Source organism: Ruditapes philippinarum, unplaced genomic scaffold (assembly GCF_026571515.1).
Source record: "Ruditapes philippinarum isolate M1 unplaced genomic scaffold, ASM2657151v2 ctg4618_1_1_1_1, whole genome shotgun sequence".
Lineage (NCBI taxonomy): Eukaryota > Metazoa > Mollusca > Bivalvia > Venerida > Veneridae > Ruditapes > Ruditapes philippinarum.
The window spans coordinates 92,912-110,251 of NW_026854290.1; the positions used below are offsets into that span (position 1 = coordinate 92,912).

At 31.7% G+C, this 17,340-nt stretch overlaps 1 protein-coding gene across 7 annotated transcripts in view; it reads left to right on the top strand.

Moving 5' to 3' along the window:
* LOC132739694 (mitogen-activated protein kinase kinase kinase kinase 4-like) overlaps positions 1–9,516 on the top strand; it is a 96,961-nt gene extending 87,445 nt beyond the window's left edge. For all 7 annotated transcript variants that reach the window (XM_060727455.1, XM_060727457.1, XM_060727458.1 and 4 more), the window contains 6 exons: positions 840–940; positions 1,614–1,763; positions 4,725–4,803; positions 5,376–5,456; positions 6,007–6,146; positions 6,720–9,516. In XM_060727455.1, coding sequence (XP_060583438.1) covers positions 840–940; positions 1,614–1,763; positions 4,725–4,803; positions 5,376–5,456; positions 6,007–6,146; positions 6,720–6,803 — 635 coding nt within the window. In that variant the 3' untranslated portion in view covers positions 6,804–9,516. The remainder of the gene's footprint in view (positions 1–839; positions 941–1,613; positions 1,764–4,724; positions 4,804–5,375; positions 5,457–6,006; positions 6,147–6,719) is intronic.
* The last annotated feature ends 7,824 nt before the right edge of the window (positions 9,517–17,340 follow it).

Genomic DNA, 17,340 nt, shown 5'->3' on the forward strand with positions numbered 1-17,340 from the left:
GTTTTTGATAGAAATGATAGAGTTCTTTACTCTTGAGTTTTAATTAAATAATGGATGTTGTTGACAGTTTCAGATAGATGGCAAAGTGATATTATTAATTTGTATTAATTAAGTGATAATATTGTTTCTAAAATATTTTAAATTTTGCAATTATGTTTTTTTCTAAATTTTAGAATAAATATGTGATCACAATGTTCAGAGACATATAATGGTATATAGTGTCTCTGCCATGTTGTAATTATGTAACACTCATTAAGAAACTCTCCAATAAAAGTTTAAAAGGGTTTTCAAAATTAACATTGGTTTATATTATACAGTGTCCAATTTATATATAAGCTAGATTTTAGAAGCTGAAGGTATACATGGTGAGATTGCATAGAGAAGCTTGTAAAGCTAGAATTGGGTAGCCCATGATATAAAGACAGGTGAGACTGCATAGGAAATCATGTAAGCCATGTATGCTGGAGGTATACATGTAGGTCTTACTCCTGCCAGAGAACAGTGGATTAAATCTTTAATTGAAAATTTGAACCCTTTACCCCCTAAATTCTACAATGGACATGCCTAGCTTTGAATTTGGTACAGTCCATTCAAAGTTTAAAAGGTTATGAAAATGCAGAAATACCAATTACCAAAATTATGGAGCTTTATTGGACTGCAGGATAGTCATACTATACAGGTGACAAAAGCTGAACATTTTGGGTTTCAGCAGGTGGGTTAGGTAGATGACAAACTGACTGCAGCAATGTACAGACTAGTTCTTTACTGATGTCATGAACAAAACGTTTAACATGAGCAATATATGTTTTTTATAAGATTTTTTTCTTCCTTTTCTTCAGTAAAATATGAGAAGATAAAATTCCTTGTGATAGCCCTAAGGGACAGTATAGAAATTTACGCCTGGGCCCCGAAACCTTACCACAAATTCATGGCTTTTAAGGTAAGAATTATTTTACACTATTATTATTATTTCTATACATAGGAAAAAAGGTTAATACAAAACTTTCTGTAAAAATTATGGATATCAAAACAAATACTAGAACATATGTTACCAGTGATATCCATATAATTATTTATGCATTTTATTTGTGATGTTTATCAATATTCATGTATTTAATGCGTTCAATGAACCACTTTATATAAATCAAATGCTTTAAAAATACCGTGGTGCATAGCCGTATGGTTAGCTCAATAGGTTAAGCGTGAGACTGTGGATCAGGTGACCCTGGTTTGATTCCCGGGCGATGCAAGTCACATTGTGATTGATCATGAAATCCTTTCTATGGTGATTAGCACTTTACCTTTGCTCTGGTTTGTACAGAAGTTATCAGTTCCTTGAAAGTGAAGGCAACTAGTACTGGTAAAGTGCTTGACAGCCAGCCCAGGAATGATGCGGTTGCTGAACTGAACTCTTGATAAATTTTATTTTGCTCACTGTAGAGATCCAGAGTGAAAACTACCAACACCACTACCACTTTCTATGGTGTACTGGTGCATATTTCTAAATAGTTAACACAATTTGATGAAATATTTTAAGGTATTGTTGTTGTGTGTCAATCATTTGAAAATTCTAAGCTGTTTATATTTATGTTTGCTCTTTATTTTAATTTCAGTCATTTGGTGACCTTGCTCAGCGACCTTTGGTAGTTGACCTAACAGTAGAAGAGGGTCAAAGGTTAAAGGTTTTATACGGGTCTAAGACTGGTTTCCATGCTGTTGATGTTGACACGGCAACATTGTATGACCTGTACATTCCCCAGCATGTAAGTTCATCTTTACACACAGTCAAATATCTGCATCTTTACACACAGTCAAATATCTGCATCTTTACACACAGTCAAATATCTGCATCTTTACACACAGTCAAATATCTGCATCTTTACACACAGTCAAATATCTGCATCTTTACACACAGTCAAATATCTGCTTTCAAAATGTGACACATTTCTTCACTAGCCTGTTTCCAAAGAAAATGTCAAGCCATTTTGATTGCTGCGAAGCCATTGGCATTTCAGTGTCTTGCAAAAACTCTCATGTAGCCTATAAATCAAACATTTGTAAAGATACTGACACAAAACTGATATTGTTGAAGTTGGAAGACGAGGGGATAATTCTTAAAGCTATATTTTAGGAGTTATGCCCCTTTTTTTGTCAAAATTGCTTTTTAAGTGGAATGAAAAAATTTAAAACTATTAAAACAATCAAAGCTATCAATATGAAACTCAAGTAATAAATTATCGTTGTAAACAAGGGTCATTGTACTAAAGGCAATGTTTTAAGGAGTAATGCCCCTTTATAACTTTGGCAATTTACAAAAAAATTTAAGAGAATTTCAAGAAAAAATATAGTTAAGATTACATGTAAGTGGGTTTTATACATGTTTGCTTTAAACGTGTTTTCAAATGATTTATTTACATTACACATGATCACTGATGATTTATATTAGACACAATTGCTGATGATTGATTATAACAGGATCACTGATGATTTATTATCCCCCGCCGAAAAGGCGTCGGGGGATATAGAAATAGTCTCCGTCCTTCCGTCCGTCCGTCCATCCGTCCGACATTTTTGTCCGGAGCATATCTCTAAAAGTATTTGAGTTATCAACTTGAAACTTCATAGGTGGATAGACCTAATTAAGGAGGAGTGCAGTGCACAAGAATGAAAACTCTACCCTGCATAATTTTTGAGTTATTGCCCTTTGTTATTTTTCAAAATTATTTTTGTCCAGAGCATAACTCAAAAAGCCTTTGAAATATCAACATAAAACTTCATAAGTGCATATATCTCACTCAGGAGGTGTGCAGTGCACAAGAATGATAACTCTACCTTTCATAATTTTAGGTTATTGCCCTTTGTTATTTTTTCATACTTAATTTTTCACCTGAGTGGAGCATAACTCAAAGTGTTTGAGATGTCAACATTAATGTCATAGATGGATAGATCTTATTGAGGAGGAATGCTGCACACAAGAATAATAACTCTTCCCTATAAAATATTTGATTTATAACCCTTTGTTCTTTTTCATGCTATTTTGTCCAGAGCTTATCTCAAAAAGTATTTGCGGTATCAATTTGAAACTTCATAGGTGGATGGATGTCATTGAGGAGGAGTGCATTGCACATGAATGATAACTCTACCCTGCATTATTTTTGAGTAATAGCCCTTTGTTATTTTTCAAAATTAATTTTTATCCAGAGCATAACTCAAAAAGCCTTTGAGATATCAAAATGAAACTTCATAGGTGCATAGATCTCACTCAGGAGGTGTGCAGTGCACAAGAATGATAACTCTACCTTTCATAATTTTTGAGTTATTGCCCTTTGTTATTTTTCATACCTAATTTTTCACCCGAGTGGAGCATAACTCAAAAGTGTTTGAGATGTCAACATGAAATGTCATAGGTGGATAGATTTTATTGAGGAGGAATGCTGTGCACAAGAATGATAACTCTTCCCTGTAAAATTTTTGAGTTATTGCCCTTTGTTCTTTTTCATACTATTTTGTCCGGAGCTTATCTCAAAAAGTATTTGAGGTATCATCTTGAAACTTCATAGGTGGATGGATCTCATTAAGGAGGAGTGCAGTGCACAAGAATGATAACTCTACCCTGCATTATTTTTGAGTTATTGCCCTTTGTTATTTTTCAAAATTTATTTTTGTCCAGAGCATAACTCAAAAGGCCTTTGAGATATCAACATGAAACTTCATAGGTGCATAGATCACACTCAGGAGGTGTGCAGTGCACAAGAATGATAACTCTACCTTTCATAATTTTTGAGTTATTGCCCTTTGTTATTTTTCATACTTAATTTTTCACCTGAGTGGAGCATAACTCAAAAGTGTTTGAGATGTCAACATGAAATGTCATAGGTGGATAGATTTTATTGAGGAGGAATGCTGTGCACAAGAATGATAACTCTTCCCTGTACAATTTTTGAGTTATTGCCCTTTGTTCTTTTTCATACTATTTTGTCCGGAGCTTATCTCAAAAAGTATTTGAGGTATCAACTTGAAACTTCATAGGTGGATGAATCTCATTGAGGAAGAGTGCAGTGCACAAGAACGATAACTCTACCCTGCATAATTGTTTAGTTATTGCCCTTTTTTTATTTTTCAAAATTAATTTTTGTCCAGAGCATAACTCAAAAGGCCTTTGAGATATCATTATGAAACTTCATAGGTGCATAGATCTCACTCAGGAGGTGTGCAGTGCACAAGAATGATAACTCTACCTTTTATAATTTTTGAGTTATTGCCCTTTGTTATTTTTCATACTTAATTTTTCAATTCAATTTTTTTCTCAAAAAGTATTTGAGGTATCAACTTGAAACTTCATAGGTTGATAGATTTTACTGAGGAGGGATGCAGCACACAAGAATGATAACCTACCCTGCATTATTTTTCAGTTATTACCCTTTGTTATTTTCAGCCATCAGTATTCACATAGGTTTCAAATCTGTAATCACTATAGCCATCAGTTTTCATTACCAAAAGACCTCTTAAAATGGAATTATTCTGCTCTACTACATATACATTCTTCCAATGAGCAAACACATTCGGCGGGGGATGGCCATGTTGACATGGCTCTTGTTATAACACAATTGCTGATGATTTATATTAGACACAATTGCTGATGATTTATGATCACACATGATAGCAGCTTAAGATTTTTATATATTCTATTTATCATGACTGATATTGTATCTCTGTATTTACAGACACATGGCCCTATATGTCCACATACTATCGTTATTCTCCCAAACACAAATGGAATGCAACTTCTTCTTTGCTATGACAGTAAGTTCTACTTGAATTTTCACAAATTTATGAAATCATACATCTGCTAATTTAAATATTTATGAATACAACTTTTGTATGTTAGAACTATATGAAATAATACTTCTGCTATGTTAAAACTTTTGAATTAGAAATGTTGCTAAGTTGATACTCTTCCATGCCTTTTGTATACCAAATATTTTTATTTCACTCCGTTACATATTAGATCAAGGTATCAAAAAGTTGTATAATAAGTTTTCTTAAATCTTATATTCTGATATATAGATTGATATGCCTGAAAAATGACTTTATTAAATTTCAATCAAGGAAGAGTGAACCCTACTTATGAATTCTCACCTTTCAAAATAAAATGATTATTTTTCTTACCTTTATTAAGTGAAGGATAAAGGTAGCCTGCTGGTTAAATTGTCTGCCTCTCAACCTAGAGGTCATGGGTTCAAGGTCAACAGGTTTTACAGCTATGTTTTTCACATGGCACCATTACTGATTTAGTGAAAAAAATGGATTTTAGGGTTTTTACCATTGAACTAATATAAAATAAATTTAGCTAATTGAAAACTTTATGTTTTTAGATGAAGGTGTATATGTAGATTCTACTGGAAAAGTTACAAAGAATGTAGTGTTACAATGGGGAGAACTGCCCACGTCTGTTGGTAAGTCTGCAATTTCACTCTTATTCTTTAAATTATCATCTACATTTAGACAAATTGATTGTACAACAGAAATGGCCATATTTCTTTACCAATGTTAGTTTATATGTCCCTAGATTATATATTACACAAAATAAAGATTCAAAAATGATTTATACTTGTTTACAATTACAAATATATTTCACATATTTGCATATAGAACTAGGATATATTGCGAGTTAGTTTTAGAAGTTTAGATAAATGTATCATTATAATATATTTGAGCAACCAATAGTGTTGAGCAAGTGGCTAGGAAATTCAAGCTTCAGGGTCTGAGGTTATAAACAAATGTTCTAAGCTCAAACTCAGATCTCCGGTATTCGATTTGTCAGAAACAAGCTTAGAATGTACACTGACCAATGAAAATGCTGAGATTTGTGACTGATCTAAAAAAAAATATTTTTATCCTCAAGTTTTTATACAGGTGACATAGGAAGGTCATAATTGCAGCAAAGTTTAATAAATTAAACATAGAGAATAAGGGATAAAATTTCTTTACTGTATTATGTTTCAGCATACATTGGTACAGGACAGATAATGGGTTGGGGAAACAAGGCAATAGAAATCCGAGCAGCTGAGACTGGTCATCTTGATGGTGTATTCATGCACAAGAAAGCTCAAAAACTGAAATTCTTGTGTGAACGAAATGACAAGGTTTGAAGTTCTTTTTGTTTATGACTGAGGAAAATATGAAAATAAACCTATGCGTTATCAGATATTAAGATACAGGCGAAATTTAGACGGAGAAAAAAAAGATGTGTTAAATTCATGAGTTATTGTCTCTTTTTTTATCTTCATCTTAATATTAGCCCACATAATGATGATAATAGTTGTTTGAATTGTGAAATAAGGGAGAAAAATGTAGTTCTAGCTAAAAACTTTTACATTATTGATAATTTAGAGTATATCATGCCTTTAAGCCAATCATCTGTAAAGGAAATTACTGTGTAAATTAACTGGGGAGTAAATTATAACAGCTATGTTTTACGTAAGGATAATGTAGCTTAACATGATAGTCATACAAGAAAAACAACATTTTTTCCACATATTATAATGTTTTTAACTCCTTACATCATTATGTATGGGATAATTTCCTTTTTACAGTGCTAAGGAGCTGTATTAAATATATTTTGTAATCAAATTTGATTTGATTTCCTGTACCATTTGATTTCAACAAAATATTTTTATATATTCTCTTATATTAAATTATAAAACATATTTTTTCAGGTTTTCTTTTCTTCAATGAGATCAGGGTCATCATGTCAGATATATTTCATGACCTTGAGTAGGCCTGGTTTGGCCAATTGGTGAACAGGGCACATAATTTAGGAACTTAAATTCAAAATTGACCAATCAGAGAGAGTGTAGCATTGTACTGCTGGAAATTGACCAATCAGCAGCAGGAATACAGTTTCCAACTCTGAAAATGACCAATGGGATCAGTATTAAAAGACTTGCCAGTACTGCTTGTTGATGTGTTTGTAACTAGTGCTACGTAAAGTTATATCCCAAAGTTTTTGCACATTTTTAAGTTCTTTGAAAGAGCTTTTTTTTTACAAATATCCTTTTTATAGTATTTAAAAATGTGTAAACAAATGTGAAGTCAGTTGCAAAGAATTTCTTAACATTTAAGTTAAACTTTCATCTTCATTTCACATTTTTTTTTTTTTTCAGAAAAAAAAATAGTACAGGGTTTTGTATTAAAATAATTATGCATTGTGATCTTTTGTAAGTTATTCTAATTTTTCTACTCTGTAATTATTCATTTTGTGTTTGGCTCATTCACTGTCATTTTTTTGTTCTCTCATAATTTTGCTTAAGTGCTCAACTATATACTCTTTTTGTGTTTTGTTTTTTTAAAAAGGAACTCTGTTGCCTTGTGTTGGAGATAGAAATACTGTTAATTTATCAGGGGCATTTTGAATCACAGAATTATGAAATTGACTACTGGCATGATGCCAGAAATCAATTCTGACCAATCAAACTCTGTGTTCCATAAATGTGATACCATATGAGATTGACCAATCAGGACAGAGGATGGATGTTAGTAATAGTCTGTTCTGTTGGGGCACATATAGTCTGTACCTGGAAACTGCATTCAAATTTAAGGACAGTATATGTGAAAGAAAATACATGTACAAGTAAAATTTATGGACAGTATATGTGGCAGAAAATACATGTAATTGTATGAACTGGAGGACAAAGCATAATGTTTGAAAATGCTTTAAAGAAAGGGAGAGCTTTCTAATTGAAGTACATCCTAGAGGTTGTATGCAATATATGTATACTCTGTAAATTTTGTGAGGATGTAAATTTTGCATTTATGAAATGCATTTATTGTAACGAAGATCTGAAGTGACTGGGGACTAAAAGTAATCAGACTACAAAATTATCAATTTATCATCTACTAATATCATTCTTTTAAAAAATGTGATTAATAATTTTTGTTGGGATGTAGTATAATCAATAAGCAATATTAATACTCTAATGTGTCTGCTTATTTTGTGTACCAATTATATCATCATTCTGATACATTTTAAAAATTGTTGACAATAAAGCTTAACTGTCAATCATAGAAAACCAGCAATTTGAAATTGACCACTCAGACTTTATTTTTAGACTGGTGTTCAATATTTGTCCCTGTGACTCCTAAGTTTAAGGGTTATAAAGAAATTATTCAGGAACCAGTCTAAAAAAGTAAAGTTTTTTATTGGTTGATTTAAAACTGTCAATGTTTGAAATCAACCAATGGTTGCTCCTTAATTTTGGACTGGTTACGTGATTTAACAAAGAACGTGGAAACTATTGGTGATAGTGCATTTTAGTGTGAAATTGTACATTGTTAGCAAGGTTTATATGTAACTATTCTTGTTGTATATAGCAAGTAATCATGTGCAATATAACAGTGTTGATGTTTAGGAAATTGTACATTTGTGTCATATAGTGGTATACATTCTTTAATTTAAGGAAAATTTGTGTCATATTGTGGTATACAATCTGTAATTTAAGGAAAATTTGTATCAAATAGTGGTATACAGTCTGTAATTTAAGAAAATGAAAGTGATAATACTGATTACAATGTATTGTTGACAATGTTTTATTTTTGTAACCCAGAGTTTTATGATTTTAATTTCATAATTCATGGATGGTTCCTTGTTTTTATTTTATACAAACAAAATATAGATACCTTATCCTCCTTCAGTTGAAATTGATTTTTCTTGAGAGATTTAATAATTTTTTGATATGTATTAGAAAAGTAATTTATAGAAATTTCGATTCAGTTAATGGGCAGTGATACAATATTAGACAATATTTTAAAAGATATGTTAATGCACTCTCTGACATACATGTACAATTTCACTGTAGGTAATTTTGTTTATGAAATCATATATACTAGTGTATGTTTCCAAAATGTTTATGTTTCGTTTCGTTATGTTTCTCCGCAATGGTGGAGTTGTCTCCCCTTCATACATTATACACATTATCTCTACACATTTAACCCCGATCATTTGCCAAATTTAGTCAAATTTAATGTCATTTTTATACATTTTAAATGTACATTAGTGTAGATAGATGTTTTTGAGATTTGCTTTTTTTGTGATCTTTAAGAGTGTAAAGCAGACCTGCCTGCCAGACTAACTGATAACTGTGAAATTTTAATATACGACTAAAAACATAATATTGTCATATATGCAGAATTACAAAAGCTGTAAATACTCATGTATATCTCAGACATGTGTAGTATACACATTCCCAAATCTCAGTTGATAATACAATCTTACGATAGTGAAATAAAATATTGTTTTTTTTTTAAGATTTATTGATTTTTCTGTAAATACTGATAATCTTTTTGTTTTGCATAGATTATAAAGCCTTCATATCTAGTCATAAATTCATGCTAAATTTAGAACATTTCAAGGTATACTATGCACATTTATCATATCAGAAGTTTAATATCAGACTGATTTTTGCTTAAAATGTACACAGTTTCTCCTAAAGTATTAAAGAAGACAAGATTTGGGGGGGGGGAGAGAAATACCACTTCTTTCCTTGAGTGGGAAACTTACATTTATGTTTTGTCACATTTATCTTAATCTAAAATATCTTATTAAGTGGAATAATTCTGAGTAAACTATATCAAATATCAACAAAACTGTTGGACATTTTTTAGCATGAGGGAAAATTTCAAAAAATTTACAGAATATAAAGTGAACCATGCAGACGACGATAAGACAGTACAAATGTGCCAGTTGATCTTTGTATCCACTGGTTTGCTTTGGCACTTTCACTTTATTACACCAGCAATAAAAGAAATTAGTAAATATTGTTGTACTATGTGTACCCCCCCCCCCCAGATTATTTAAATGTTAAGTACATTGTTTATTGAACTACCCAAGTTGTGTACATGCTTTGTTTAAAACAGCATCCCTCCAGATTCATATAGATTTAAAAATTTATGAAATGTTTTACCTTGGAAAACTTTCAAAATGTGCTTTAATAAAGTGATTTTAGCCGGTGTAAAACACTAATTATTCACAGAAATATATTTATTATCAACAGAAATATAAAAATTACAGGAATAGACATTATTCAATAGAATGATTTTAAAAAAAAAAGTTAAACATATATCATGTATATTGCCAATTGAATTCTGAGTACATGTTTTAACATTTATAGTTAAACTCTTCATATATTTTAAATTTAAGAGGTTTTTTAGGGGGCAGGGGGAAGGGACTGGAGGAGTGCAGCTCTAAACTAGTCTTGAAAGTAAGAATTGTTTGTAAGGTTCTGTGATTTTTGTGCGTAATATAGCTTTAGATAATTGGTAATACACCTTGTTCTTGTTCTTAATACTAAAGTTTAAAATGTTATCTTCTAAGCATCTAATTTTGATGATAATATTTATCATGTACAATATTTTAATTATGTGTTAAAATTATATGATGATTTCTAATCGAGTTTCAATTTACACACGAGTCATGTTTAACTTACTGATGGAATTTTTATGTTTTTAAATTTATTTTTTTCTGATAAGTTCTTAAATGATTGTTGATTTGTAAATATAACCTGCTTTGCTATATGAACTATTTATATTACAAAAGTTTCAATTCTTGTACATTTTTGTACTTTAGCCGTACACACTAGTGTGTGTGCCCATGCTTTTTCTACGTTTTAATTTAGTGTTTGTATAATCCTTTTAGAGGTATTTTATTTATTTAATTAAGTAAAAAAAAGGAGAAAATCTTGCCACACATAATGCTGTATTATTTTAGTTGATTATGCTACCACCCCCTCTTAAATAGTGTGAATGGTAGCTTCTGTTTATTTGAAACTGGAAGATTCCATTTCAGGACAAAAAAGAATAAATTTATAATACCAAAATGATTTTTTATAGCTTTTATAAGATTTTTTTATACAAAAAGAAAGAAATTTTTCTTAACGTTATATTTCCATATCTAGAAATAAGAAAAGAAAACAGTTAAAAGTGTAGAGAATTTTTTAAAAGATGTTAGTTAAGTTTTGAAAAAAGACTATTTACTATGTTGTTTATTTAAAGAACAAAACATTTGAATTCTGTCTTCTAAGGCAAGTAACTGATGGATGATTAGAATAGTTGTGAACATTTATGTTGAGTTACTAATTATTCTAATGAGTTAACACCTTATAATTTATGACTAAGTTATGTTATCGACATGTCCATTTTCTGTTCATAGTGTTGGCCTAATCTAAGAAGTTTTAGCTTAATATTTGATTCTAGTTACAATGTTTTATTGAATTGCAGATTGAACTTTTTGCCATATGTTTTCATTATCAGCTTTGATTTATACGGGGGAGTCAAAGGTCCATCAGACTTTGGCCTGTTATAGACTACACATGTATATTCAAAATAAAAAACAGTTAAAAATTAAATAGATTACTATACCTTATATCAGTGAAATTTTCAATGTCATATCTAGTTGGGCACCGCATTTTTTTAATGTAAGTCGATGATAATCAACACTCGATAAAGCAATAACTTTGTGACAACAAGAATATTGATTTCTCCAAAATCAAGACTTCACAATAAGCTATTCTAGAGTAACACCTGCATGGAGGTTGTACAGTTGAAAAACTTGAACAATTCATTTAGTGGTCCTTTTTTAAAACAAAATAATCAAATCTTATCATATTTTAATGTAACAATTTTTTGCATAAGCTGGTTAAAATGTTAGTCACATATTAAAAGGTTCTTTACTGTGGTTATGTTATTGAGAAAGTTGCAAACTAAAGGAAGTTACTGACTTTGATTTACAGTTTGATATGCATAGTGCTCTCCCTTGAAGATTTTTGTAGTTACTTTTAATGCTATTTATGACATGTCTAATTTAAATAGAAAAGAAGGATACAAGTTCTTCATATTTGTTTGTCAATGAAAAATTACATCAAGCAAAATAACACTATGTTTGTCAGATGACTTTCAAGGGAGATAAGTCTTTAGTTGATGAAACCAATCTCTACACAGTGATCTCCCTTTAATTCTTGTAAAACATGAATTTATTGTACTGATCAAGGGAAGTAACCACTGCTATGAATATAAAAAAATGTTTCATTTTGAAATTCTCAATAACTTGCAGGCAATAAACCTATGATCCATACAGACAATTATATCATAGCTTAATTATGAACAGTTGATTTTTTGTCAGTTTTTTTGTTATAATTCACAACTTAGAAGTTAGATCAGTTTGAATAAAAATATTTTTTGTTCCCATTTTTAATGTATGACAACATTTATGATAAATAAAACATTGGAGAGAAGATCTCAAAAACTAAAAATGAGTTTGTTTTATCTTTCATTCTGACCTTTTTTTACCACAATTTACCTAAATGTGGCCCATGACCAGGTTTATGGGTTGCTTGTTGTCCATGGTGTGTATTTGCATCAACATTCATTTGTCAAACTATCATTTTTAGCTCACCTATGCATAAAGAGCTCAAGGGTTTGCTTTTGTGATCCTTACGTGCGTCCTTACTTTTTCTTAAAATAACATCTCTCTACCCCAATACCAATAGGCCAATATTGTTAAAACTGAGCAGGAATGTTCCAAGGCAACGGAAAAACATCTTCTTAAAACCCCAAAGAGCTAGGGGAAAAAACTTTTTAAAAAATATTTAGCATGAAACATCTTCTAGTGGGTGTACAAGGTTTGTTCAAATAAAAGCCCTTAGGTCAAAATTGGACCTGCCCAGGGAGTCATTGATTTTCCTTATATGTGACTTCTCATAGCAAACCCCACCAGTGACCTTCCATAGTAATTATTGACTTTCCATAGCAACCAGTGACTTCCCATAGCAATCAGTGACTTGCGATGTAAGCATTGACTTTTATAGCAACCAATGACTTTTCTCAGCAACCATTGACAATATTGCAACCATTGAAGTTCTATAGCAACCACCGACTTCCATAGCAACCACTAACTTTCCATAGCAACCATTGACTTCATAACAACCATTGATTTCCCATAGCAACCAGCGACTTACATAACAGCTATTGAGTTTTCATAGCAACCAATGACATTATCCCAACCATTAGTTTTCTATAGCAACCATTGACTTCCGTAGCAACAACTGAATTTCCATATCAACCCTAGACTTCCATAGTAACCGTTGACTTCCATAGTAAACAGTGAATTCAAATGGCAGTTGTGAATCTCATAGCAACCATTGACTTTTCATAGCAACCAATGAATCCCATAGCAAGCATATGCTTTCCAAAGCAACAGTGACTTCCTAGCAGCCATTTACTTTTCATAGCAAACTGGAAATTCCCACAATAGCAACAAGAGACTTCCCTAGCAAAAATTGATTTCCATAGCAACAAATGTATCTACTACCATTGAATTTCATAACAGGCTCACACTTCCAATGAAACTTTATTTTGTATAGCAACCATTGACTGTTTAAGCAACCATTGTTTCCCTTAGCAGTAGCAACAAGTAATATTTTTACACGTGCACTATTTATGAACTTTGTCATGAAGAATTTTTGTATTCAGGTGAGCGATATAAGCGCCATCATAGCCCTGTCCAAGACCCTTATCTCTGGCATTGATTTTAATTGAAATATGAAGCTTTGTGAATTTACAAATTCCCTTGATGACTTTAAAGTAATGGTTCTCTCTCTGTAATGAATTCATGCTCCATGCTGTTGATTTACTAACAAGCTCTGGAAAAAGTTGATCACACTGTCTAAATAACGGCTCTTGTTTACCTTAAAAGATAGAGTTACGCCTAGCCTGATTTCGTTATAGGTTTGAAAGAAATCACAACTTATTAGGCAATGTTTAAGTTGTAGTTACTGCTGTTTTACTTCGTGAAAAAATGTGCAACTTATCCTAAGGTCAGAGGTTAGCAATTACTGACACCCAAACCATTAAACACTGATTTGAGCTAGTTTAAGGAAATTCATATCTTAACCGTCAAATGCATACTTTTATAAATTATAAAATATCAATCTTACTCAAATAGTTATTGAGGTTTTAAGTTGTGTAGTCGATTGTGGAGATAAGGGCCCGATCAAGAAATATTTATTTTAGATAAATATTACATTGGATGGACGTAAATCTAGACTAGGAATAACCTGTGTACAAAATTTCAGATTCTATTAATCCAGGATAATTATTCTTTTTGTGAAAAATTACCAAAAATTAAAAAGCGTTGCAACGCTTTTCATTCAAATCGGACAAAGAATAGTTTCAATTTATTTCTGAGTATATTTTTTAATCATCTTTTGCAATTTTTCTGTTTTAAGTGCCCCAGCTGATCGATGTAAAAAAATAAAATTTTATGTTTTTAGGATTTTGGACCACAGGGGAATCCTTTAAGATTCATTTTTTCTTGCCTAAGTTAAGAGCTCAATTCAAACTTAAGTCTAGGCGTCTGTTGTATATTTCTTTGGTAGTGACTCGAGTTTAATAAGTCACTTTGGCCAGGATACATAATATACAAGTATAATAAATGTATTTGGTTAACATCAATCAAGTTATCTTGCAGTCGCATTTTTTTTAAATCTACTGCTTAATTATCTTCTATAATGCGTTACTAAATTACCATTTGTTCAATCAAGGGTTACTCGATCTTCCATCATTCTACAACACCGCCAAACGGAAAAAAACAATGTACAAATAAACTTCAGCATAGTTCAATGATCCGCAATGTTTTTTTTTAAGGTGACAACAGACACTTTCCGTGGTTCTCACATAAATGTCATTTAAACCAAGTTATTTTAGTAATAATTTTTATTTATTTAATCTTTGTGCATTAAATGTCGTTGATCATCATAAAAAATAACATATTTGAAAAAAAATGCATTTGTAAATGATTGATTTTGAATAAAAATCCTAAAATTTTAAATCGTCATATCAAAGTCATTTTTTATTTTTTTGTCATCAAACTTTTGGAAAAATAACCATACTTATATTATCTGGGGAACCGTGTCTCAATTTTTTCTATCTTTTCTCAAAAAAATATTACGTAACGTCAAACATTTTATGCGACTTTTTTCACCATACATATTATGTAATTAAAGATAATTAAGTCGCTGATTGAGCAAACAAAAAATCCCTGACACGGTTCCCTCCGTAAATGAATTTCCTTTCATGTGCTTTAAACCGCATGTTAATTGCTTGATTATTAAAAAAGGTATGCCGATTCAAAGTTAGTCCGACCCGCATCAAACGAAGTGTCATAAATCGGCTGTTCTCTCTCGGACCCCTACGTTTCATGCTAAATAATTGCATAATACACAAATATCGCACCAGAGAGGGTCGCAAGTTGCGGTAACATACTCTAACAACATTTTATGACCCAGTGACATCTGACCAATTAAAAAGCTGCTGATCAAGCAATTCTTAACGTGATTTACTGTCCGTCTGGTATCTGTCGCACATGTCACGTGACTATCGGTAAAATTTGAGGCACTCAGTGGGGGGAAATGGAACACATTTGCGCACCGCTAGCGGGGTATTTAATTGTTTCCTTTTTGAAGTTTATTATTATTATCATCAGCATTATTATTGTATTATACCAGTGTCACTCTGCCTGTGTATTCGTGTATAAAATTCCGTTAAAATATAAAATATAATAACAAAAAACTGAGCTTCTGACAGTCTTTTAAAGTCCATGGTAGATGTACAAATAAGAACGGGATATTATATATTTTTCCACCAAATTGATAATGCTTCACATATTTTAATAGAAAAAAAGGTATTACTCGATCATTATGATCTGGGTTTCTTGACTTCTATTATCATGAATATCATCTATGCACGGCATAGAGATCCAGTTTCTACCGGGTTAGACAATAAATGTCAAACTTTGTCCCAGATTTATTAGTACTGTGCCCGATTTACTGGCGAACAATTTATTTTCACTGAGAATATATTTTAATATCTTTTATTTTATTCATAGAGAAATAATCATCCTTAGACAATCTAAAATGGTTTAGAAATTTGTCAGGGACACCTGTCCACAAGTCATATAGGCGTTCACATAAAAAAGGTTGTCTGTTTTGGTTGTTGTTTTACTTGACATTGTTAGAAAACGAGATTGAATGTAAAGTAAACCCTTGAATCCGTACAAAAGTCTATCAACTCAATGTAATATCTATCAGATTAACGGGACAGACAAATTATTTTCACACATTATGGATATTTCAGCAACTACATTTTTAATCAACCCCGTGGTCGTGCGATTTGCCGCTATGCTTAATTATTTATGTTTCTTACATTATGTTACGTACATTGGCCGACAATTTCTTAATTTATAAAAAGGCTAAATGTTGAGATATTCATAAAAGATGTACGGTAGTTGTACGATACATGTATTACGAGAAGTATGGATCTGTAATTCACGGATGGAACTACCGATTTCCCTCATTGATGCCTCAACAGGGGGCGGAGCGTTATCGATAATCGACAGGTTACGCGAATAGCAGATACAAATAGTATAGGTACCGTTTTAAAACGTTTAAAAACACATTTTTTGGACTAACTGCTTCCAAAATTAAATCACTAATGTGTTCAGAAAAGGTTGATAAATCTACTTAGCAAAAAATCTCATTTTAGGTATTTTCAGTGATAATTGACTCCGTTGTCACCTTAAATGCGTATAATGAAACTTTACAAAATACATAAAAAAATAACTGTATTAAACACAAATGTTTGCTTGCTACAATATTCATGTAGTATGTAACAGGTGACAATATGTTTTTGTTTTTCTCCTCGTCTTAATTAAAAGCATTGATTTTCTCAATGTTTATTTCAAAATGATAAACCTGACAGATTGATAATAATTTAAAATGAGGTGCAAATCGGAGCTCAATCAATCTCTGATTGGAATACATCGGACATTTCCGTATATTTCCGTAGTTTCTTTCTTTCACTAGAGTCACATCCTGTTCCTGTTGTCTCTTTGAGCAGTTTAAGAATCGCTGAATTTTACATGCCGTAGAAAAAAGCCCTCAAAATTAAGACCACATTTAAATATAAAAACTTGTATTAACCCTTTACCACATATATACGCGAAACAACGCACTTTCGACCCCCCCCCTTTTTTAGGCCTCAAATAGTGAAAAAATGTCCTATTTGGGCCCCCAACATAAGTTTTCGTTTGAGAAATGTTGCTCAAAAAATTGAGCACTTTTTCGGCGCCGCCCCCCATCCAAAAGATACATCAGGGGGTTGCCAGAAGGGGGATGTGCCCCCTTCTGTTAGGGGGGTTTGAAGGGGGGCGGAGTCCCCCTCATCGCCAAGAAAATTTTGGACTTGTGAGAGGCAAAAAATGACCCCAGGTCGATCATAATGTAATGTTTA